The sequence below is a fragment of the Aquarana catesbeiana genome, linkage group LG04 (genome assembly GCF_042186555.1).
Source record: "Aquarana catesbeiana isolate 2022-GZ linkage group LG04, ASM4218655v1, whole genome shotgun sequence".
Taxonomy (NCBI): domain Eukaryota; kingdom Metazoa; phylum Chordata; class Amphibia; order Anura; family Ranidae; genus Aquarana; species Aquarana catesbeiana.
In genome coordinates this window covers 131,956,388-131,980,031 of record NC_133327.1, presented here as the reverse complement: position 1 = coordinate 131,980,031, position 23,644 = coordinate 131,956,388, and the positions used below count along the sequence as shown (strand labels likewise).

Below are 23,644 nucleotides of genomic sequence, written 5' to 3'. Positions count from 1 at the left end.
TACAGGTTACTGTTTTTTTCTGTCTTAAATATATATAATTAGCCAATAAAGGGAATCACTTAAACTTCTTAAAGCGGTATTAAACCCAAAAACAATCATGTAATATATTGGGCCTACAGTCCTTAAATGCGGTGGCTGCATTTGTATTCTTTTTTAGGCTTTTTTTCCCTTTATTTTCAACTGGTAATCCAGTCAGTAACAAATTTCCTGTCTTAGGCCTGGTTCACAACAGCGGCTGCGCTAGAACCCAGCCGCTGTTGTGCAGTTGGATGACAGAAGTGTTGATGCGCTGAACGCAATGTATCACACTGTGTACTTTTTTAAACAAACTTTACTGAAATGTCAAACAGTGACATTTCATTAGGTTATATTGGCTGCAACATGGTGTGAGGCCGTGGAATGCCTAACACTGCACTACACTAAAAAGAATACTGCATGCTGTACTTATTCTCAATTGCAACATGGTGGTTTGAACTGGCCACTTGCAGTAGGACTGCGCTGGAATAGCCACCCAATGCAGTCTTACCGCATCTGGTGTGAATAGGCCCTTCTGGTATCCCCACTCTGGATGGAGGAGCAACAGAGACACCCTTGGACAGCGGCATTGTCATTCTGGGGAGAAGATAGTATTAGATGTACTAACACATTTACATGGACTTGATTAACAAACTAAAAATGAACTCCAGCTAACACTTATTAGGCAGTTACAGCTATTTTTTTCTTTCCTTTAGGTATAACGGTTTCATGTAATGAAAAATAGCTGACCATTGTAAATGTTTTGTCTCATTCCTCTAACTGCCTCTTTTATACCATTGCTTAGTCTGTTAAAGGAAGTTGAAAAATAACAGACTTGATGGCTGATCAATAGGTTCAAATAAAGGAAAAATGTAAACTGATGCTGCCACCACATCTAAGAATTGGTAAGCTGCAATGTAGAAAACCTTTGGTTTTGGGTTTAATACAGCTTCGAACTTCAAACTTTTCTTCTTAACCACTTCCGGACCAGCTCACGCCGATATACGCCGGCATTTTGAAGAGGGATATCGTTGTTATGGCAGCAGCTAGCTACCATAACCCCGGTAACCTCTTCTTCAGTGAGCGGTCCGGTTTCAGATAAAAGTGGTCTCTGCGGCAGATTCGCCGCAAGATCACTTTTATCGGCAGCGGGAGAGAGCCCCCCCCCACCGCTCTCTCCGGTGCCCTCCATCACTTACCAGAACCGTCGGTAGCGGCGGAGGCGATCGGGGCCTCTCCCTGGCTTGGTATGGAGACAAGTGAGGGGAAGATGGCCCCCACCCGTCTCCATACCATTGCAGGGCAGAAGCGACGTCAAAACGTCACTTCCGCCCATAGCTCTTAAAGCAACTTTTTTTTTTTTAAATGACTATTTTATTTTTTTTTATCTATTGCATTTTAGTGTAAATATGAGATCTGAAGTCTTTTATGTTCTGCCATGCTATTTTTCTATTACAAGGGATGTTTACATTCCTTGTAATAGGAATAAAAGTGACACCATTTTTTAAAAGAACAGTGTAAAAATAAAAAATAAAAGGTAAAATAAATAAGAAAAAAAAAATTTAAACCCACCCTGCCCCGCCGAGCTTGCGTGCAGAGCGAACGCATACGTGAGTAGCGCCCGCATATGAAAACTGTGTTCAAACCACACATGTGAGGTATTGCCGCGATCGGCAGAACGAGAAGAATAATTTTGAAGTGTGACATGTTGGGTATCAATTTACTCGGCGTAACATTATCTTTCACAATATAAAAAAATTGGGCTAACTTTACTGTTGTCTTATTTTTTAATTAATAAAAAAGTCTATTTTTTCCAAAAAAAGTGCGCTTGTAAGACCGCTGTGCAAATACGGTGTGACAGAAAGTATTGCAACATTTTATTCTCTAGTTTGTTAGAAAAAAAAATATGTTTGGGGGTTCTAAGTAATTTTCAAGCCAAAAAAATGTTTTTAACTTGTAAACACCAAATCTCAGAAAGAGGCTCGGTCCTTAAGTGGTTAATTAATGTTTAACATGGTACAACATTCTACTACTGCTCAATAATCCTAGAAGAGGAAATATATAACAGACCTACATCTCTGCACAGTATGTCAGCTATCTATCTATCTATCTATCTATCTATCTATCTATCTATCTATCTATCTATCTATCTATCTATCTATCTATCTATCTATCCATCTATCTATCTATCTATCTATCCATCTAATGTATATAGCAGTGCACCTTGAATTATGGAAATGCTGCCTATATGAAACCATACAACTATGCAAATCCAATAATCCAATAATAGACCCAACACTTTCCATAAAATATTGCCACCTGTACTGACCTTCGCACAGACAATTATCTGTATTGCATTCTTGTAGCACTGCGTTCAGTTTATGCAAATAAGCATCATCCTGGACTGAGAAGATGCCGCCAACAGAGATTGGACCTAGCGCTCTTTTTCTATTGAGCCAAAAACAAATTAAGAACTATTACTGCTGAAAACATTAGAACATTTCTGACCAATGACTTACCTGAGGCTGCATAATATGGAATGAGCTCAGAGGCTGGTCTGGTCATCTTACATGTACTGATTGAAGAGTGAGCAGCTTGTGATGAAGTATGTCAGAATCCTCCCAGTTTTGGGATGGACATGGACAATAGTTGACACAAGGCACTTTGCTGGAATTTACACATTGTATAATAAGTCTGAGGAAGCAGTACCAGGGTGTAGATATTAATGCTAGCAAGGCAAAGTCAGCAAGATGCAAAGTCCACAGTAATAGTCTTAAATGTTGGCATTTTAATGTTCAAACTCCCACCAGACAAAGGGAAATGAATTGTGTTGAAACAGGATCATTTCTGTGAAAGACAAGGTATTGACAATGATTTCCTAAACTTTTATGTGTCTCTAACAGCTAAATTACTTTATGGTCTCTTATCGCTGGAGATAAACTGCTTTCAGGCACCTTGTATTCTACTGTATAGCTTGAAGGCCTCTCTATAGAAAAAATGATCTAATCTAGAACCTGCTGTCTGATTTATTCATAGATCTTAGCAAATAACATAAAGGGGGGTACATAGCTGTCCCCAAACACATGTAACATGGTAACCACTGCAAAGGCTCCAGAGGGCCACTGGTTATTCATGATCCTGATACAGCATTCTCTTCCACTAGGGCAAAAGCTTCCTTTACTTAAATAATTTAGTAATATTATTGCCAAAGTATGATTTTTATTTTTTTACATTTTAAGGTAGCATACTGCTTTCAGGAATTATCCGCAACAGATCCTTTGAGATTTCCCTCTCCCAACCACAAATCTGCTTAACTCCACTATGCTCCCACTCGCAGCCAAACTTTTACTCTCTTTTTATTAGGTCTCCTTACCCATTTCTGAAAGCTAGACGGGCAGCTATGGTTATGGCTTCAGTTTTCTGTGTTCTTTTGTTCCATCACTCTTCACATTATTACCACAGTTTAATCCGCTCTTGGTAAAAATGGTTTCCTTAGGGAGGTCGGCAACTGTAGATCGCAATCTACCTGTTGACCGCATGCAGGTGATGGATAGATCTCAACCATGTCCCTGCTTTGTTGACCTGTGCTAGGTGCCGCTCCTTCCCCCAGCCTCCTCCGCCACTTTCATCCTCATGTCAGAGCGGGGAGCGGGAGGTAGCACAGCTCAGGACAGAGGGCAGGAACTGCCCAAGTTAACTTTTTAATTGACTGATAGATTATTGGTTGCTAGGACACAGGACGGTCCTAGTAACCAATCACCAGCTAGTCAGAATAAAAAGTTAACTATGGCAGCTCCCGCTCCCACCCTCCATCTAGAAATATGCTATCCCCCCGCTCTCCACTGTGCTGTACACCTAAATAGGATAGATCAGAGAAGGAGACTGCTCTATGGACACAGGACACTGCTTCGGGGGGCATAGGATACTACTGTAGGGACACAGGACATTACCGTGGGGACACAGGACATTATGGTGGGGAGGTACAGAGACACTACTGTGGGGGGGAGTGGGTGATGAGAAGGGGGTCAAAGGACACTGCTAAGGGGGGCAGAAGTCATTACTGTGTGGGGGCAGGGGACACTACTGGGGAGGAGCAGATGTCACTGCTTTGGGTGCACGGGACACTACTGTGTGTGGGGAACAGGACACTACTGTGAGGGGCACAGGACACTACTGTGTGTGTGTGGGGGGGGGGGGGTTGCAGAGGGCACTACTTTGGGAGGGGGCAGAGGACACTACTGTGGGGGAGATATGAAAGGGGGACAGAGATCCATACTGGGGGAGTGGGTGGGTGCAGAAGACACTACTGTGGGGGCAGAGGACACTATTATAGGGGGGGGGGTCAAAGGATACTACTGTGGGGGGTAATGTTAAGGAGGGCAGAGGACACTACTGTGGGGGGCAGACTACAATATTGGGTGGGGGGTGATGTGAAGGGGGGCAAAGGACACTACTGTGGGCAGTGATGTGAAGGGGGGGGGAATACTACTGACATACTGTGTTTTTCGTACCATTGTTTTATTGGGACTTTATAGTTTATTTATTTTTTTAAAAGAGTGCTGCATCCTGGGGATCTTTGCTCTCTTCCACGTTGTCCAGGTAGATCTCTGCCTCTCAAAGGTTGCCTACCCCTGCCTTAGGGTACTGCTCTCTATGCTGGTCATAGCCTAAGATGGAATAAATGCAAGCATTCTATTCAGCTTTGTATTATACAGTATATCTTGATGTGATGGTAAGAATATATTACTTGTCACTGGAAAATCAGACTTGAATCATTATTCTATTCCATGGTGCACTATCTACATTGTAATCCTATGTGGTTCTTATAATAAACATTTAAAAGAAATCAATGTGTGTAGAGCTGTTACCCTTCTTAGTAATTTGCCAGTCACTTTTTAGATCTTACGTAGTAGTAGTCACAATTAACTGGATCTGTTCTGTAAGGTTAAAGATGTTTTGTAGGTTGTCCAAGCCACTTCTTTAGTTCCAACAAGTGTATGGAAATGTAAACTGATGGAAGCAGGAGCCTGACAGGGGATAATCAGTAAGTAAGTTCTGCAGTGTTATTTACAGAAGTGATATTTAACCCAGCTTGGAAATGTCATGTGCTGTGTCCTAGCATCCTCCTAAACCTTCCAGGCATGGGCAAAGCTCTAACACTTCCACGTAGTGTTGGAGCTTGCTGCTAGGCCCCCCAAAAAAATATTGGTCCATCACTATGAAGGAAGGTCTCAATGGTCAATAGGAATGCACATGAGGCAGAAGAAAGTGTGCAAGCTCTGGCACTGGATGTGCCCAAACTTTGCCTGTCAGAATGGCCTGAGAATTGGCCATAATAGGAATGTTTGTTGGTTGTTGCAGGTATGCAGGGTTAACAGTTTGGGGGGGGGGGGGTGAAGGGGTAATATGTATTTTGTTGTTAAAGCCTAAGTTTAGGTAATTTTTTAAACTCAGCATTTAATGAAGGGTTTCCTTTGTGCTGGTTCTGGCTTTCCTAGTTGAAATCCAAAGTCCCCTACCCCCCCCCCCCCCCCCAACCCCCTGGTGCTGTGGGGGTAATTAGCTGGACCTTTTAAATGTGAGGTACTAATGCGCCGCTAAAACGTGTAAACAAAATATATAGTAAAAAAAATATAGTGCTGAAGTGCAAAAGATAACTATAAAGCAGCTGACTTCTGTAGTGTTGCCAGCACCAAAGTATAATGTGATAAGTGATGAAGCAGCGCTAAATATCTCTTTAAAAATGATATTAATAAAGTGCTGGTACTATTCCTGAGAACCCCAGAAATTATTAGCACTTTACATCTGTTCAAAATAGTTTCTGGGGTACTCAGGAATAGTACCAGCACTTTAGTAATATCATTTTTAAAGAGATATTTAGCGCTGTTTCATCACTTATCAAATTAGCTGGACCTGTCAGAAACAAATGTCTAGAGCGCTGATTATGCCCGCCTTTTCTGCCCCCCTCCTCCATTTACTGAAGCTTTACTATAGCTTCCATCAATGAAAAGTGCTCTATGAATGGAGGACAGGTGGAAGAAAAAAAAGGGTCTGCCTCCTTCATTCATAGATAGATTTTTATTGATGGAAGCTATAGTACTATAGTACAGCCTCTATGGATGCAAGACATGGGTGGAAAGGGTGGGTATAGTCTATACTCTTGACAAGTACCTATGGTAGATCTAGTGGCTGTAATAACCCCCCAGTACTAGAAAATTACCATTGTGTGATATGGGGGGGGGTCGGGGGTGGCAGAAGAATGATGATTTCAACTAGAACAACTAGCACCGGTACAAATGGCATTTCTCAATGGACAACTAGCACCAGCGCAAGGGACATTCCACAATTAATGTATGCACCACCCCTTGTGCTGATTTTTTAAACTTAGATTTTAAAGGCCAACTTCAGGCAAAATGTTTTTTTTTTACTGTAGATTTGGGAAGAATAATCACTTCTGTTACTGTCCATGACTCCATTAGGGGGAAGGGGGGATTTTTACCTTTTCATCTTTCTTCCTGATCCTGGGAGAGGTTGTCACTGGGACAAGAAGACACAGATCTCATTAAACTACAAGTTGTAACTAATTATTTTACATTTCACTGCTAATAGTATTTTCTTAACACTCTAATGCCCCGTACACATGATCGGATTTTCCGACAACAAATGTTGGATTTGAGCTTGTTGGCTGAAAGTCCGATCGTGTGTACGGGGCATAACACTTAACATACCACCTAAGCCCAATTCTATATATTTTTTTGTTTTAGACAGCGTGGGGAAGGGTTAGAGCCTCTATCAAACGTTTATTACCAGCATTTTCTGTCCTGATGGGAACTAAGAGGAAATCTCCTTAATGGGAACAAAGGGAGGCTCTGTGGAGTTGGGCTTTAAGTGATATGGTAAGGGTTCAGTTTAAATTTAGGAGTTGGGTTAGATGAATGTTAATTGTATGGAAAATGATCACAGGACCAGGACACTATTTTCCTCTAAGACAGTGGTCTCCAAACTGTGGCCCGGGGTCAAGTTGTGGCCCTTTGCTTGCTTTTATCCAGCACTTGGGGCAATATTTCATCCTTTGACATCAACAATGGGTCATAATTCCCACCAATGACACTTAACAAGGGGGCACAATTCCTCCCAATGACACAACCGTGGGGGCACAGTTCCTGCCAATGACACCAACAATGGGGCATAGTTCCCCCCAGTGACACCAACGCTGGGGCATGATTCCTCCCACCCAATGATACAAAGGATCGGACACAATTCCTCTCACTGACACCAAATATGGGGCACTGTTTACTCCTCCTGATGCCGGACATTTTCTACTTTCAATGGCTATAGTCCAGCCCCCCTACAGTCTGAAGGGCAGTAAACTGGTCCTTTGTTTAGAATGTTTGGAGACCCCCTGCTCTAAAGCCCCCTACACAATGTCGGGAGACATTTGCCGGTTCAAAAAAAAATGGCCAACATTCTGCCTGTGTGTACGTTGGTCTGTCAGACAGAAGCTGGCTGTTCGGTGCTCTGCCAATGGAAGAGAGCGCTGATTGAAGACCTTCCCCCTGTCAGAACACAATAGCTAAGCAGGGGAGATCGCTGGACTAATCTTGCATGGTTAGTACAGTGTCTCCAAAGCTATCAGGTTTTTTTTCATGCAACCCACTGGCTTGCCTCAAAAAAAAACTGTAATGCCGTATACACATGAGCGGAATTTCCGACAGAAAGAGTCCGATGGGAGCTTTTCATCATATATTCCCCACTGGACTTTTTCTGTCGAAAATTCAGACAGACTTATGCCTCGTTTCCACTAAGCGGATCGGTTCGGGTCGGTACAGTTTGAATGGCCTAGAATGGTCTAGTCTATTCTGGTGAGCGTTTTCACTGCAAGTGGGACCACAAGGGGCCATACAGGGTTTAGAAAAAATGCCTCAGCATAGCACAGCAGAGGGTTTTCTGTCAGCCAATCAGTGGAATGTATCGTAGCTCCGCCCTAACCGAACCAGTTTCTATGGCCCCACATCTGAAGCAGGACCCTGAATGGAGCGGTACGGTTCGGTTGTATGGGCCGCTTTCATAATGGAAACACCCAAAATAGTGTACCGTACCGAACCAAACCGAACCAATCCGCTCAGTGGAAACGAGGCATTAGATAGAGAACATCTTCTATATTTTTCCGACGGAACAAATTACTATCGGAAAAAACTCTCGTCTGTATGCTGTTCCGAAGCACCAAAAACGGCGCATGCTCTGAAGCAAGTAGAAGACGGAAGCTATTGGCTACTGGCTATTGAACTTCCGTTTTCTAGCCCCGTCGTACGTGTCGTACTTCACCCCGTTCTGGATGGTCGGAATTTGGTGTGATTGTGTGTATGCAAGACAGTTTGAGCGGAATTCCAGCGGAACTCTGTCGTAAAAACCTTCAGAGTTTATTCCGACGGCAAGACCGGTCGTGTGTACAGGGCATTAGTGTGTGCCCGGCTTGAGACACTAATGACATTGGATTCTCTGTGCCGGACAAAACGTGCCACAGTAAGGGGGCCCAATATCAACTGTCAAACCACAGCTGCCACAACTCTGATCTATACTTTACTAGCAACAATGTCCATCCCTAGTCTGGGCTGTGAGTTGCACATTTTTGTCTCCAATCCCATATACTGTATATACTGTATATTCTACATTGTTCTATAGAAGACAGTAATGTTCAATGTTCAATGCATACCTGCTATCCAATGTCCAATGATTCACTCGCCCTTACAAACTTTCCCCGATAATCATTTATTAATGTTTATAACACAATTTAAAGTAGAAAAACAAAGCTGACCTTTCACACACTTTTCTAGTACCTAGAACTTTGATGAGACAGGACACTTTAACAAAGACTCTGTAACTCAAAGGTCCAATTTAACTGTGCAAATAGATTCTTTTTTCTATTTATTTCTTCCAGATCCATCTGCAGAGTATTAAGACAAGTTACAGCCAGAATATGGGGATTTCCTAGTATACGATTATTTTAGGAAAGCATTTGCAGCAGGATTTCTGTAACCTAAGCCTGCAGTCCTGGTGCAGACAACTGTGACAGTTATGCAGAGATTTGAGTCTGTAGCAGATGGGGGAATACATCATTCACATGTAGTAAACCTGTTCTATAATCTACTGTATCTCCTTTTTACTGCAGCAAGACTGATAAATCTGCCCATAACCAAAGCATTTTGGAGCATGGAGAACAGCTAATGTTTATAAGCTGTGACGTTGTGTGCATGTGATCCAAGCCAAAGTGCCTACAATATGGAACAACTATGATAATTATACTGCAGTGGGACAGAAATGATTCTTGGTTTCGGACTATGTTGCCATTGCCTTAACCACTTGCCTACTGGGCACTTTCATCCCCTTCCTGCCCAGGTCAATTCTCAGCTTTTAGCCCTGTTGCACTTTGAATGACAATTGCGCGGTCATGCAATGCTGCACCCAAACAAAATTTTTATCATTTTTTTGGACAGATAGAGCTTTCTTTTGCTGGTATTTAATTGCCACTGGGTTTTTTATTATTTGCTAAACAAACGAAAAAAGAAAGAACATTTCACATTTTTTTTCTTAGTTTCTGTTATAAAATTTTGTAAATAAGTAATTTTTCTCCTTCACTGATGTGCACTGATGAGGCTGCACTGATGGGCACTGAAATGCTGCACTGATGGGCACTGATAAGCTGCACTGCTGGGCACTGATGAGGCAACACTTATGGGCACTGATGAGGCAACACTGATGGGCACTGATGATGAAGCACTAATGAGGCTGCACTGATATGCGGCACTGATATGCGACACTGATAGGCGGCAATGATAGGTGGCAATGATGGGAACTGATAGGCGGCACTGATGGGCACTAACAGGAGGCACTGATGGGCACTGATAGGTGGCACTGACAGGCATCACTGACGGGCACTGACAGGCATCATTGATTGGCCCTGTCAGGCATCACTGATGGGCACCGACAGGAGGCACTGATAGGCGGCACTGATGAGGGGGCACTAATAGGCATCACTGATGGGCACTGACAGGCAGCACTGATGAGGAGGCACTGATTGGCAGCACTGGTGGGGCTGCACTGATTATCAGGACACTGATGATCAGTGCCCTGATTATCAGTGTAGATGTCCCCTGTGTGGATTGCCACTTATCGGCTTTCCTCTCCTCACACGCTGTCAGTGTGAGGAAAGGATTGCTGATAAGTGGCAAATCCTGTTCACACTGTGATCAGCTGTGATTGGACACAACTGGTCACATGGTAAAGAGCCACTGTGATTGATCCTAAGGACACAGTGATCACAGATCACTTCCGATGTGCGCTGCTGGGGGGGGGGGGGAGTGCAGAAAGCACAATCATGGGAGGACGTCAACAGATACCCTCCTGGCAATGCGCGGTCATGAAGAGGTTAAAACGGTTGTAACCGCTTACATATACCAGGTGAAGTGGCTAGTCTTAGATGATACACAGAGATGGAACAAAACCTCCTACATAAGTTGTACCTGTTTGTCTCCTCTTCATCCTCATAAAGCACACACTTTACACAGAATTTCTTTGCTCCAGAAGGCAGGGGGCAGGCATCTGATGTTATACACTGCAAAGCAGTTTGGAGAGCTGAGTGTAATCCAAGACAAGAGTGAAGGGAAAGGACACATCCCATCTACACAGTCCCATGCACAGCTGAGGCTGTCAATCACCCGCTGTCTTCTGGGGGGGGGGGGGGAGCAATCTTCAGAGATTCTGTGGTGTCCACATAACCTATCAGAAGTGAATCATTCAGATAGCAGAGGGAGGATAGAGCAGATAGAAACCACAGTTGGTGCTTTGGATTGAGGCTAGTACACACTATAGAGAGATATGCTTTGTTTTAAATTTCAGAGGTTCACAACCAATTTAAAGGATCTGTGTGATTTGTGTGATTTTCCCATACAAGGAAAGATAAAAGGTTAATTTTAATGTAGCTCCCGGCCCTATGGAAGCAGGAATCACCTCCCTCGATCTTGCTATGGCTTACCAAAATAGCTGACATATATGCCATGGAAAATATTACTGCAACTATGCAAGGCAAAGAGGAGATATTTAACAAAAAATGGACCAATTGGTCTCTCTTTACCTGCTCCAGGGATTATGTTCATGCTCTAGTGGAGGGGGATTAGGGGGCTCTTTTTATATCCTATTTGTTTGCCTTTTTGTTTTCTTTCTCTTCCTTCTTTTTTTTTCCTTTCAATCTTTTTTTGTTAGATATAGGTTTTCTTATAGTGTTTTTTTGTCTTTCTGGATCAACGGAAAGTCAGGATGGCAGAGCCCAGAGAGTCTGTTAACATTGTTATTATAACATAAGGAATATGACTTTTTTATTTTGTGTGTCAATTTAGGAAATTATTCCTGTTTAAGCCCTATCTCAAGGCATAAATATGTAATAAAAAGTATAAAAGCTGTTTTTTAAAAATAAAATAAAGAATATCAAAAATAAATTTAATGTAGCTCTCCTCAGCGGCACATTCCCCCCAACCACTTAACTGGCTGCTCTGTTCGGCTCTCAGGCCCAAAGTACCTATGTAATGCCTTCTGGATTTGCTATTTGGTGATGTTGAATGTGATTGCCTTCTGGTTGTCAGAAGGCAATGCTGTACTTGAGAGAACATACACAAAATTCTTCTTTCTGTACCAACCTTTTTACACAATGCTTATGATTACATAGGTAAGGTTGAATAAAGACAACAGTCCATCCAGTTCAACCTGTGTAGATGTATGTATGTCAGTGTCGATAAATATTTCCCATATCCCTGTATATTGTGTTCTTTAAGATGCACGTCCAAGAGTATTTTAAAAATATCAATACTCCCCGCTGACACCACCACTTTCTTACCGCCCTGACAGTGAAAAACCACATGCGCTGTTTAAGGTTAAACCGCTTCTCTTCCAATCTCATTGTGTGTCCCTGTGTCCTCTTACACTCCCCAGGACTCAGTGGCAGCTGGTGTTTTTTGTTTGGGGGGGCCGCAAGCAACCACAAACCCCCCCACGCCACCCCGCTGTTTGCCGGTCCGGCACTTACCCGATTGGCGGGCACATCGGGGATCATCGGTAGAGGGACAGGCTGCGGCAGGCATCTTGCAGCGTCGTCCGTGTCCTCTTCCCTTCTAAATTCATGGTGGCTTCTGCCGTGCGTCTCCTCCCTTCCTCCTAGGCATCCAATAGGATCGCCTAACCTTTCAGCCAATCGGGAAATGAGTAACAGACATGCGCTTCCTGATTGGCGGTTCAGTGTCAGCAGCTATAGCTGCTAACAATATTCACTGTGTGTTCTCCTGGCTGGGACAGCTACCTGCAACACAATAGTTCCACGGGTGGGATTCCCCCATTAACACTGACTGTGTTAATGGGGGAATGGAGTGATTTTCGTTCCTGCAACTAAAATTGCTCCATCTATGGCTGGCTTTATTCTCAAAAAGTAACCCATACACGTCTTCTACTTCAAGTGATTTTAAAGTCTTGTTTTTAAAAAAAATAACAAACATGTTATACTTTCCTGATCTTTGTAATGGTTTTGCACAGAGCACCCCCGATCCTCCTCTTCTCAGGTCCCACGCCGGCACTCCTGGCTCCTTCTTCATGCCAGTTGCCCCCACAGCAAGCAGCTTGATATGGGGGCACCCAAGCAGGTGCACTCCCGACCCGTGGCTCTGTGTGTCCATTCACACACAGAGCCACGACTAAGCCCCTCCGTCTCCTGATTGGCTCACTTACTATGATTGACCGCAGTGGGAGCCTGTGGCTCCTGCTGCTGCCAAAAGCCAATCAGGAGTGCAAGTCCCCAGAGAGGTAAGGCTCTCGTGGACATCGCCGGATCAAGAGGGGCTCAGGTAAGTATTAGGGGAGATGGGGGGGCTGCTGCACACAGAAGGTTTTTTACCTTCATGCATAGACTGCATAGACTGCATGAAGGTAAAAACCCTTATGCCTTTACAACCACTTTAATGGCCCTGTAATCTATTTTTCATTAAATCTTTTCTTTCTGTTTTTTTACTTTTTGACTCCTTGTAACATACTTGAATAAGCAGAGTACATAAGGCCAGCCATAGACTGTTCGAAACTCGGCCGGTTAAGCATGAACTGGCTGAGATTTGAACCATTAATGGGCAGGCTGAATGTACCAAGTTAATTGATCGATTAGCTTGGGTACAACCAGCCTGCCAGACTCGCAATTATTGCAAGTAGCTGCTAGAGCCCCTAGCGATAATCACTGTCGGGGAGAAGAGAATTGCTCGGCAGGAGGGATTCTGTCAAAGAACTCGTGCAGCAGGCACTCATTCCTGTGCAGTAAGGGCTCATTCCCATTCAGCAGCTGCTAATTCCCGTTCAGCAAGTGTTAATGCTAATGCGTATGTGCAGAGTTACAGACCAAGACGAGCAAGGACTGGAATAGGCAAGCGCATTGGCGCATACGTGCGAGCACGTGCGTGTACACATTAGCTTGCGCACACATCCATAGATTCTGGCGCCCAGCAAACTGAGAGTTTGCCTGGTTTCAGTGCTGGATTGTCTTCAGCTTTGGTTCCTGTACTCTTGACTCTTATAAGGTACGTGACAGTACAATCCAGCCATATGGAGCCCAAAAGGGGGTCTCACCCTTGGAGGCGCTGTGCCAGCAGATTGCCACCCTTACTGATGCAGTACAGGGCCTGCAAGATGGCTACCGTCAACTGGAGCAAACAGTGGAGTCTCTCTGTCCGTCCACCTCAATGCACCAGACAGCAACATCACCCACGACCTCTGCTCAGGCAGCCACAGCGCAAGTACCCGCAGTAGTGGTTCCACCTCCCGAGCCCCAAGTCCCTACACCTGAGAGGTTTTCAGGAGATCGCAGCAAGTTCCATGCTTTCAATAATGCCTGCCAGTTATACTTCCTGCTGCAACCACGCAAGTTCTCGCTGGAAAGCACTAAAGTGGAGTTCATCGTCTCAATACTCCAGGGGCAGCCTCAAACCTGGGCCCACCGCTTGATGGAACAAGCCAGTCCTCTTCTGAACACCATGAACTCCTTTTTTGATGAAATGGATAAGCTGTATGATGATCCACAAAGCACAGCTACAGCTGAATCCAGCTTACATGCTCTCCAGCAGGGTCGAAGACTGGTAGAGGATTAAGTAACAGACTTTAAGCGGTGGAGTTCTGAAATACAATGGAACAATGCCGCACTTCATTACCAGTTCCGTCTGGGACTTTCAGATGCACTAAAAGATGAACTGGCTCTAGTTGGGGTACCCAGTTCTTTGGAAGCTCTTATTCAATTATCTATTCAGATTGATCGTCGTCTGAGAGAGCGAAGATCCAAGAGGACAGGCCAGTTCCGTCCCACGTGGATGTTACCAAAGGTATCTGCTAATCCAGCTGCTTCTGCTCCTTCATTATCTCCTGCCACTACTGAAGTTCCTGAACCGATGCAACTGGGCCTTCTTCGGCCACCGCTGTCACCAGAGGAAAAGCTACGTCGTCGCCAGAATAACCTCTGTCTGTACTGTGGAGGAGCCGGTCACTATGCCAGCATTTGTCCTAACAAGACCTGTAAGTTTTATTCTTCTCCTCATGATTCCTGTCTCCTGACCATGACAAGATCTGCTCACACTGCTGTTCCTGTTTCACTACAGCTTGCAGAAGGAGCACTCCGGGCTCAGGCTATAATTGATTCCGGCGCCTGTAGTTGCTTCATCGACCATGCCTTCGCCCAGCAACATAACATCCCGCTGCAACCCAAACAACAGAGACTTTCTATAAAGCTAGCCAATGGATCAAGTATTAAATCAGGACCCATCACCCATGAGACTCAGCCCTTGCCTGCCAACATTTTGCCAGACCACCAAGAGCTGCTATGCCTAGATGTCATTTCCTCACCATTGTTCCCAATCGTTCTGGATATGCCATGGTTTAAAGCTCATAACCCGCAAAATAACTGGACTACTGGTGGGGTTACCTTCCAGTTTTTTTACTGTTTGCAGAACTGTCTCAAAACTTCACACCATGCGGCTCCAGTTATTTGCTGCTTAAATCCTGTATCAGACTCACAAGAGCTTATTCCATCAGTGTACCATGACTTAATGGACGTGTTTGATAAACAAAAAGTAGACATTCTCCCTCCTCATTGGGCTTGCCCTATTGAACTGTTACCAGGGGCAGAGATTCCATAAGATCTTTGTACCTAAGAACTTGTGCACTGCTAAGAACAAGGCCTGGAGATTTTTAAGACCACTTCCCGTTCCTGAGAAGCCATGGGATATGAGTGCAATGGACTTCACTGTCAAGCTTCCCCCTTCTGAGGGGTTTTCGTCCATCTTTGTGGTGGTTGATCATCTTTCCAAAATAGCACATTTCATTCCTATGAAAGGGACCCCATCGGCAAGAGAAACAGCCAGTGTTTTTGTAAAAGAAATTGTAAGGCTACACGGAATTCCCAGTGACACTGTTTCAGATCGTTGAGTACAGTTCACGTCAAGATTCTGGAAAGCATTATGTAAAGCACTCGGTATCAAGCTCAACTTTTCCTCAGCCTACCACCCACAGACCAATGGGCAGACTGAACACACGAATCAGACTTTGGAACAGTATTTATGCTGTTTTTCTTCATTTACCCAGCAGGATTGGGCTTCACTGTTGCCATTAGCAGAATTTGCATTCAACAACTCTACCTATTATGCCACAGATCAGTCACCCTTTTTTTCCAATTATGGTTTTCACCCCTCTTTTTTGCCTATGCTGGTACCAGATTCCCCATTGCCGGCTATCGAGGACAAGTTGAACTTCTTTAACACTAACCAGATACTAAGGGAAACCATTTCCAAAGCGCAGGAATTTAACAAGAAGCATTTTGATAAGAAAAGGTGTTGAGGTGTATGTATGTTCTAAAAGCAAGTGAACCCTCATATGATATCCTGCCTAGAATTTTCCTTCAAACCCATTCAGATCTGGAGATCATTCTGATGGAAATTATGACACACATACAAGGCATGCCGTTCAGAATGATCTAGTCTTTTACTTCCGTATTTCACTTATATAACCAAAATGACATCACAACAAAAGTCCAACCCTTTCATTAATATACAGACATACAGACATACAGGATGTTTAAAACGAGCAAAAATAAAATATTATTGACTCATATAGAAACGAACAACGGGAAAAGATAACAGGAAAGGACTTACACGTCATTTAAAAGAAGTCAGGCCATTTACAAGAAATTGAAACTTTACTTCTCATAAACGTCACATATACATATTATTCTAAAATGGATACACATTTTTATAGCTAAAATCGTGGACAGCAAGCTAAAATATCCATACAAAAGGAGGGGAGAACTGGATTTGAGATCTGGTGATCGTGTATGGCTCTCAACAGTGAACCTGAAGTTGGCCTGTCCCTCTAAAAAACTGGGACCTAGATATGTGGGGCCATTCCCAGTTAAAAGAAAAACTAATTCAGTGGCCTATGAACTGGAACTTCCAGACTCGTTCAGAATTCATCCCGTGTTTCATGTTTCATTACTAAAGCCTGATGTATTGAATACTTTTCCTGATCGTGAGGTGGGGCTTCCAGAAGCCATAATGGTGGATGGGGAGCAAGAATTTGAAGTTGAAGCTATCCTGGATTGCAGGAAAGGACAGGGTCAAATGCAATACCTAATTAAATGGAAAGGATTTGCCTCAAGGAAAATTCTTGGGAGCCTTTTACAAGCTTTTCACCATGCTCTCCCTGAAAAAATGGCTCAATTGGGCATCCGGAGGCTGCCTATAAGGAGGGGGCAATGTCAGAGAACTTGTGCAGCAGGTGCTCATTCCTGTGCAGTAAGGGCTCATTCCCATTCAGTAGCTGCTAATTCCCGTTCAGCAAGTGCTAATCCTAATCCACATGTGCAGAGTCACAGACCAAGATGAACAAGGACTGGAATGGGCGTGTGCATTGGTGCATACATGCGAGCACGTGTGCGTACACGATAGCATGCGCACGCATCCATAGATTCTGGCGCCCAGCAGCCTATTTAAACTGAGAGTCTGCCTGGCTTCAGTGCTGGATTGTCTTCAGCTTTGGTTCCCGTACGCCTGACTCTTATCCATGTCCGCTGACCTTGTTCCTGACCCGGCTACGTCTGACAACTCTCTTGGATCTCCCCTGCCCGCTATATCTGCTTCTTGCTTATGTTACCGACCCCGGCTTGGATTCATGACTACGGCTCTGCCTCCTGATTTGGTACCCCACCGCCAGCACGTTACCGACTTCTGCCTGTTCCCGACCTTGCAATTGATCTTGATTCTGCACCTGTCAGCCTAGCTCCCGCTGAACAAGACTTGTGACCAGACTCCACGCCACCACTGGACGGGCTCCTGTGTCTTCAAGTTACAGTTCACTCCCACAGCTGCCAGGCACCTGCTCCCTTCCACTGCCCTAGCAGTCCCTGTCTCCACTACCAGGGGTGCTTGGACAGGAATTGTGCAAGAGGCCACCCTCATCATCTCAGGCTCCACAGTAAGGTACGTGACAGATTCCCCCATCAACACTGTCTGTGTTGATGGGGGAATCGTGCAAAATTTGCATCGTCTTTGGCCTGCCTTAGTTGCAGTCATGTGCACTGCTCTATGCACACTACAAATCCCATAGTCGCAGCAACACAAAAAAGGAATTTGGAGGTTTGAAGGAAACAGAGCAATAAAAGAGACTTTCTAAAGTTAAACACCAAACTCTTGTTATTGTTAAAGTGGTTGTAAACTTACTTGTTAATTTTCAGGCAATCCCCTGTCTTCCATAATGCAATGTCTCCACTGTATATGCTTTAAAAAAGAAATGCTGTTCTATACCTTATTTCAGAGCGTACTCACGTGACCGGCCGCCTCTCTACTCTCTTGATCTGACTGCTACAGCGGGAGGGGCTGAGAATCCCCCGCTGACGTCAGCCGGGAGGAGAGGAGGTGGAGAAAGCGATAGGAAATAAGGTAAAGAAAGACATTGTTTAACCGCTTCAGCCCCGGAAGATTTTACCCCCTTCCTGACCAGAGCACTTTTTGCGATTCGGCACTGTGCTGCTTTAACTGATAATTGCGAGGTCGTGCGACGTTGCACCCAAACAAAATTGGCGTTCTTTTTTTCCCACAAATAGAGCTTTCTTTTGGTGGTATTTGATCATCTCTGCGGTTTTTATTCTTTGTGCTATAAACAAAAAAAGAGTGACAATTTTGAAAAAAAACGCATTTTTTTTTTACTATAATAAATATCCCCCAAAAATATATAAAAAAACTATTTTTTTTCCTCAGTTTAGGCCGATATGTATTCTTCTACATATTTTTGGTAAAAAAAATCGCAATAAGCATATATTGATTGGTTTGTGCAAAAGTTATAGCATCTACAAAATAGGTGATAGATTTATAGCATTTTAATTATTATTTTTTTTTTTTTACTAGTAATGGCAGCGATCTGCAATTTTTATTGGGACTGTGACATTATGGCAGACACGTCGGACAATTTTGACACATTTTTGGGACCATTGGCATTAATACAGCGATCAGTGCGATTAAAAATGCATTGATTACTATAAAAATGTCATTTAGGTGATAGATTTATAGCATTTTAATTATTATTTTTTTTTTTTTACTAAAAATTGCAGCGATCTGCAATTTTTATTGGGACTGTGACATTATGGCAGACACGTCGGACAATTTTGACACATTTTTGGGACCATTGGCATTAATACAGCGATCAGTGCGATTAAAAATGCATTGATTACTGTAAAAATGTCATTGGCAGTGAAGGGGTTAACACTAGGGGGCAGTGAAGGGGTTAAGTGTTTCCTAGTGTGTGTTCTAATTGAAGGGGGATGGGGACTGTGCAGGGAAGATAACAGATCGTTGTTCATACTCTGTATGAACAGGCGATCTGTCACTTCTCCCCTCAGAGAACCGGAAACTGTGTGTTTACACACACAGTTTCGGATTCTCCATGTCTCAGAGGCGATCGCGGGAGCCCGGCAGTGATCGAGACCGCCGGGCACTCGCATCAGCTCGGGGGGGCGTGCCCGCGTCCAGCCGTGCCATTCTGCAGCAGCACAACTTCGGCGGCTGGTCGGCAAGTGGTTAAATAAAGCATATACAGTGGAGACTATGCATTATGGAAGACAGGGGATTGCCTGAAAATTAACAAGTTATTTCAGCAGGAGGGGAGGGGCGGGCACTGACAGTAGCCCACAGGATGGGAAGTAGGGGAGGGGGGGGAGGACACAGGTGAGCTGCGAATGACAAAGGGACGTAAACTGACCACGGTGTCAGGGATCAGCAGCCATGATAAACTGTGGGCAGAACCAGGCAGGATCAGCCAGGTTTTTTACAAGGGGCCAAATTACACAGCACAAGCTGTTGCTCAGGCTTTAAAGAAACAGGATCCTTTTTTGTTTTGTTTTGTTTAGGGTAAGAAACACTTTAACCAAAAAAGTACCTTTTATTGCTCTCAGTGCCTCCAAATCCCCAAATTAATTTTTCTGTGTTCTGAATTCCTACTAGAGGGTGGCTATGTCTGTTCCCTATGCTCCCACCGTATGTAGAGCATAATATCCCTCTCTTTCTCACTCCGCCCAAAAGTGGAACTTCAGCTTTAAGGTATCCTGACCCCCTGAAATGCCACATTTGGCATGTCATTTTTTTTTGGGGGGGGGGGGGGGGTACCTAGTTTTGACAGGTAACCAGCAACCACTTCTGCCCGTGCCGCCTAGGTGACTCCTCCCTTCCTGCAATCTTCTGGGACACATTTTCTGCATGCACAGTGCACACCTGACTGTGAAGCTGCAAACTGTCACGGCCGGGTGCCCACACTTGCAATGTTGACGCCGTGGACCGGCGGGGGGAGAGAACGAAGGTTTTGGGTGGCTGCATCGCTGATGAGACAGGTGAGTGGGTGTTTATTAAAACAATTTTTGTAGCTGCTGACTTTTAATAAACATGGGTCCAGCTGGAACTCCCCTTAAAGATAGACTATGGGATTTGTAGAGTAGTGCATGTGACTGCAGCTAATGTGCATTGCTCAAACAAATGAAAGTAAGGAGGAAAAGCAGAGCTTCAGAAGCTGACTGAGGAATGTTACAGGAGGCAGAAAGACACAGTAAGTAATTTAAATGAAAATCGATTACAGGGCCAGAGTTTAGTGTCACTTCTTCAAGACTGCACACTGAGCCCTGGACACAAAAAATAAATGGAATAAAGGGGCAATCTAAGCATGTTGTGCTGTAGGATAGGGGCATGCAGGATGATACCAACTGCTGCTCAGTTTTCTGCCTCCACAAATCTCCCTGGCACAGACGATGGCCATGACCTGGGATACATGACCCGCTCATGTCCTGGAGGTAAACCCCTGCACACAATAGAGCAATGAAAACCTGCCCTGTCTACAAAGAAAGGCAGTTGTGCCAATGATATCTGTATCCAAAGCTTCCCTTAACCGACAGTAACCTCACAGTGCTGTGCTCCTATTGGTGGAGAGCTCAGAGACTGGAGATTCAGTCTTCCTATAAGATCCAGCCTTCCACAATGTACACAGTCCCAATCAGAGCAATCACTTCTATCAGAAGAGAGGGGAAGGAAACCTCTCCATCCACAACAACCACATACAATGCAATGTATACATGCAGATTTATAATATGTACACACACAGCACATTCTCTTCTGCTACCCAGAGGGATCTTCTAGCTGCAGGATGAGGAAAACAACATCCACATATTATTAGTAAACAATAGGCCAGCACAGTATATTGCAGATCTGATTACAGCACACACTGATCTGTATACAAAGGGCCCTTACATACATGGGATCTCCATAGAGGTGTGATCAGTGTACAGATGTGTGCCCCCTTCCTTCCCCAGGTACATGGCATGGATGAGAGTCACACACACACACCGATCCAGGCATGGTGTCCACACTGATCTCCTCACCCAGGCTAGTCACCCTGTGTGACGGCTATACCCGCTCTGTACTATCTCTATACCTTCTCTATACCCTCTCTGTACCTTCTCTATACCATCTCTGTACCTTCTCTATACATTCTCTATACCTTCTCTATACCCTCTCTGTACCTTCTCTATACCTTCTCTATACCCTCTCTGTACCTTCTCTATACCCTCTCTGTACCTTCTCTATACCTTCTCTATACCCTCTCTGTACCTTCTCTATACCTGCTCTATACCTTCTCTATACCATCTCTGTACCTTCTCTATACCTTCTCTATACCATCTCTGTACCTTCTCTATACCCTCTCTGTACTTTCTCTATACCCTCTCTGTACCTTCTCTATACCCTCTCTATACCTTCTCTATACCCTCTCTGTACCTTCTCTATACCTGCTCTGTACCTTCTCTATACCTGCTCTATACCTTCTCTATACCCGTTCTATACCTTCTCTATACCTTCTCTATACCCTCTCTGTACCTTCTCTATACCCTCTCTGTACCTTCTTTATACCTTCTCTATACCATCTCTGTACCTTCTCTATACCTTCTCTATACCCGCTCTGTACCTTCTCTATAACCGCTCTATACCTTCTCTATACCATCTCTGTACCTTCTCTATACCCGCTCTATACCTTCTCTATACCATCTCTGTACCTTCTCTATACCTGTTCTGTACCTTCTCTATGCCCGCTCTGTACCTTCTCTATACCATCTCTGTACCTTCTCTATACCCGCTCTATACCTTCTCTATACCATCTCTGTACCTTCTCTATGCCCGCTCTGTACCTTCTCTATACCCGCTCTGTACCTTCTCTATACCTTCTCTATACCTGTTCTGTACCTTCTCTATGCCCGCTCTGTACCTTCTCTATACCATCTCTGTACCTTCTCTATACCCGCTCTATACCTTCTCTATACCATCTCTGTACCTTCTCTATACCCGCTCTGTACCTTCTCTATACCTTCTCTATACCTGTTCTGTACCTTCTCTATACCCTCTCTGTACCTTCTCTATACCTGTTCTGTACCTTCTCTATACCGGCTCTATACCTTCTCTATACCCGCTCTGTACCTTCTCTATACCCTCTCTGTACCTTCTCTATACCCGCTCTATACCTTCTCTATACCGGCTCTGTACCTGTTCTGTACCTTCTCCCCGGTGCCCGCTCCGCTCTGCGCTCCTCAGATGTTCGCCCATACACAGGCTGCTCCGGTCCCCGGCATCTTCCCGGCTACAGCCCCGGCCGCCCCGTTCCTTCTATACGAGTCCATAGTGTACAGGGGGCAGGAGAGCCGACACCGCCGCCTCACTCCATCCTCGTCCTCCTCCCTCATCCCCGGATCCTCCGCTCCCGCTCCGCTCTCTCATCTCCACACTCCTTCATAGCCATACCGGCTCATTCTGGTTCCACACTGAGGAAAATACATGAACAACGATAATGTGTGCAAACATCTCACAGGCACACTCTTGTGGCGGGATGGGGAGCCTGTGTACATTCTACTCATATATAGATGTATACACTCACGGTGTATATATAATGTATACAGCACATAGATCTGTGTACACTCACTGTGTATATATAATGTATACTGCACATAGATCTGTGTACACTCTACTCATATATAGATATATACACTCACTGTGTATATATAATGTATACAGCACATAGATCTGTGTACACTCACTGTGTATATATAATGTATACTGCACATAGATCTGTGTACACTCTACTCATATATAGATATATACACTCACTGTGTATATATAATGTATACTGCACATAGATCTGTATACACTCTACTCATATATAGATATAAACACTCACTGTGTATATATAATGTATACTGCACATAGATCTGTGTACACTCCACTCTACTCATATATAGATATATACACTCACTGTGTATATATAATGTATGCAGCACATAGATCGGTGTATACCCCACTCTACTCATATATAGATATATACACTCACTCTGTATATCCAATGTATACAGTACATAGCCCTGTGTACACTCCACTCTACTCATATATAGATATATACACTGACTCTGTATATACAATGTATACTGAACATAGATCTGTGTACACTCCACTCTTCTCATATATAGATATATACACTCACTGTGTATATATAATGTATACTGCACATAGATCTGTGTACACTCCACTCTACTCATATATAGATATATACACTCACTCTGTATATACAATGTATACAGCACATAGCCCTGTGTACACTCCACTCTACTCATATATAGATATATACACTGACTCTGTATATCCAATGTATACTGAACATAGATCTATGTACACTCCACTCTTCTCATATATAGATATATACACTCAATGTGTATATATAATGTATACAGCACATAGCTCTGTGTACACTTCACTCTACTCATAGATATATACACTCACTGTGTATATATAATGTATACAGCACATAGCTCTGTGTACACTTCACTCTACTCATAGTTATATACACTCACTGTGTATATATAATGTATACAGCACATAGCTCTGTGTACACTTCACTCTACTCATAGATATATACACTCACTGTGTATATATAATGTATACAGCACATAGCTCTGTGTACACTTCACTCTACTCATATATAGATATATACACTC

At 43.9% G+C, this 23,644-nt stretch overlaps 1 protein-coding gene across 6 annotated transcripts in view; it reads right to left on the bottom strand.

Annotated features, from left to right (window-relative positions):
- SLC16A14 (solute carrier family 16 member 14) overlaps positions 1-22,475 on the bottom strand; it is a 73,678-nt gene extending 51,203 nt beyond the window's left edge. Inside the window, exon 1 of one of the 6 annotated variants that reach the window (XM_073625656.1) lies at positions 22,146-22,475. Coding sequence is in view for 2 of the 6 variants with exons in the window: in XM_073625653.1 (XP_073481754.1) it covers positions 22,146-22,205 (60 nt within the window). In the remaining 4 variants the exon portion in view is untranslated. Of the gene's footprint in view, positions 1-2,344; positions 2,482-2,534; positions 2,709-22,145 lie in introns of those variants that run through there. The other 5 variants (XM_073625657.1, XM_073625655.1, XM_073625653.1 and 2 more) reach the window with 5 other exon arrangements.
- Between the last annotated feature and the right edge of the window lie 1,169 nt (positions 22,476-23,644).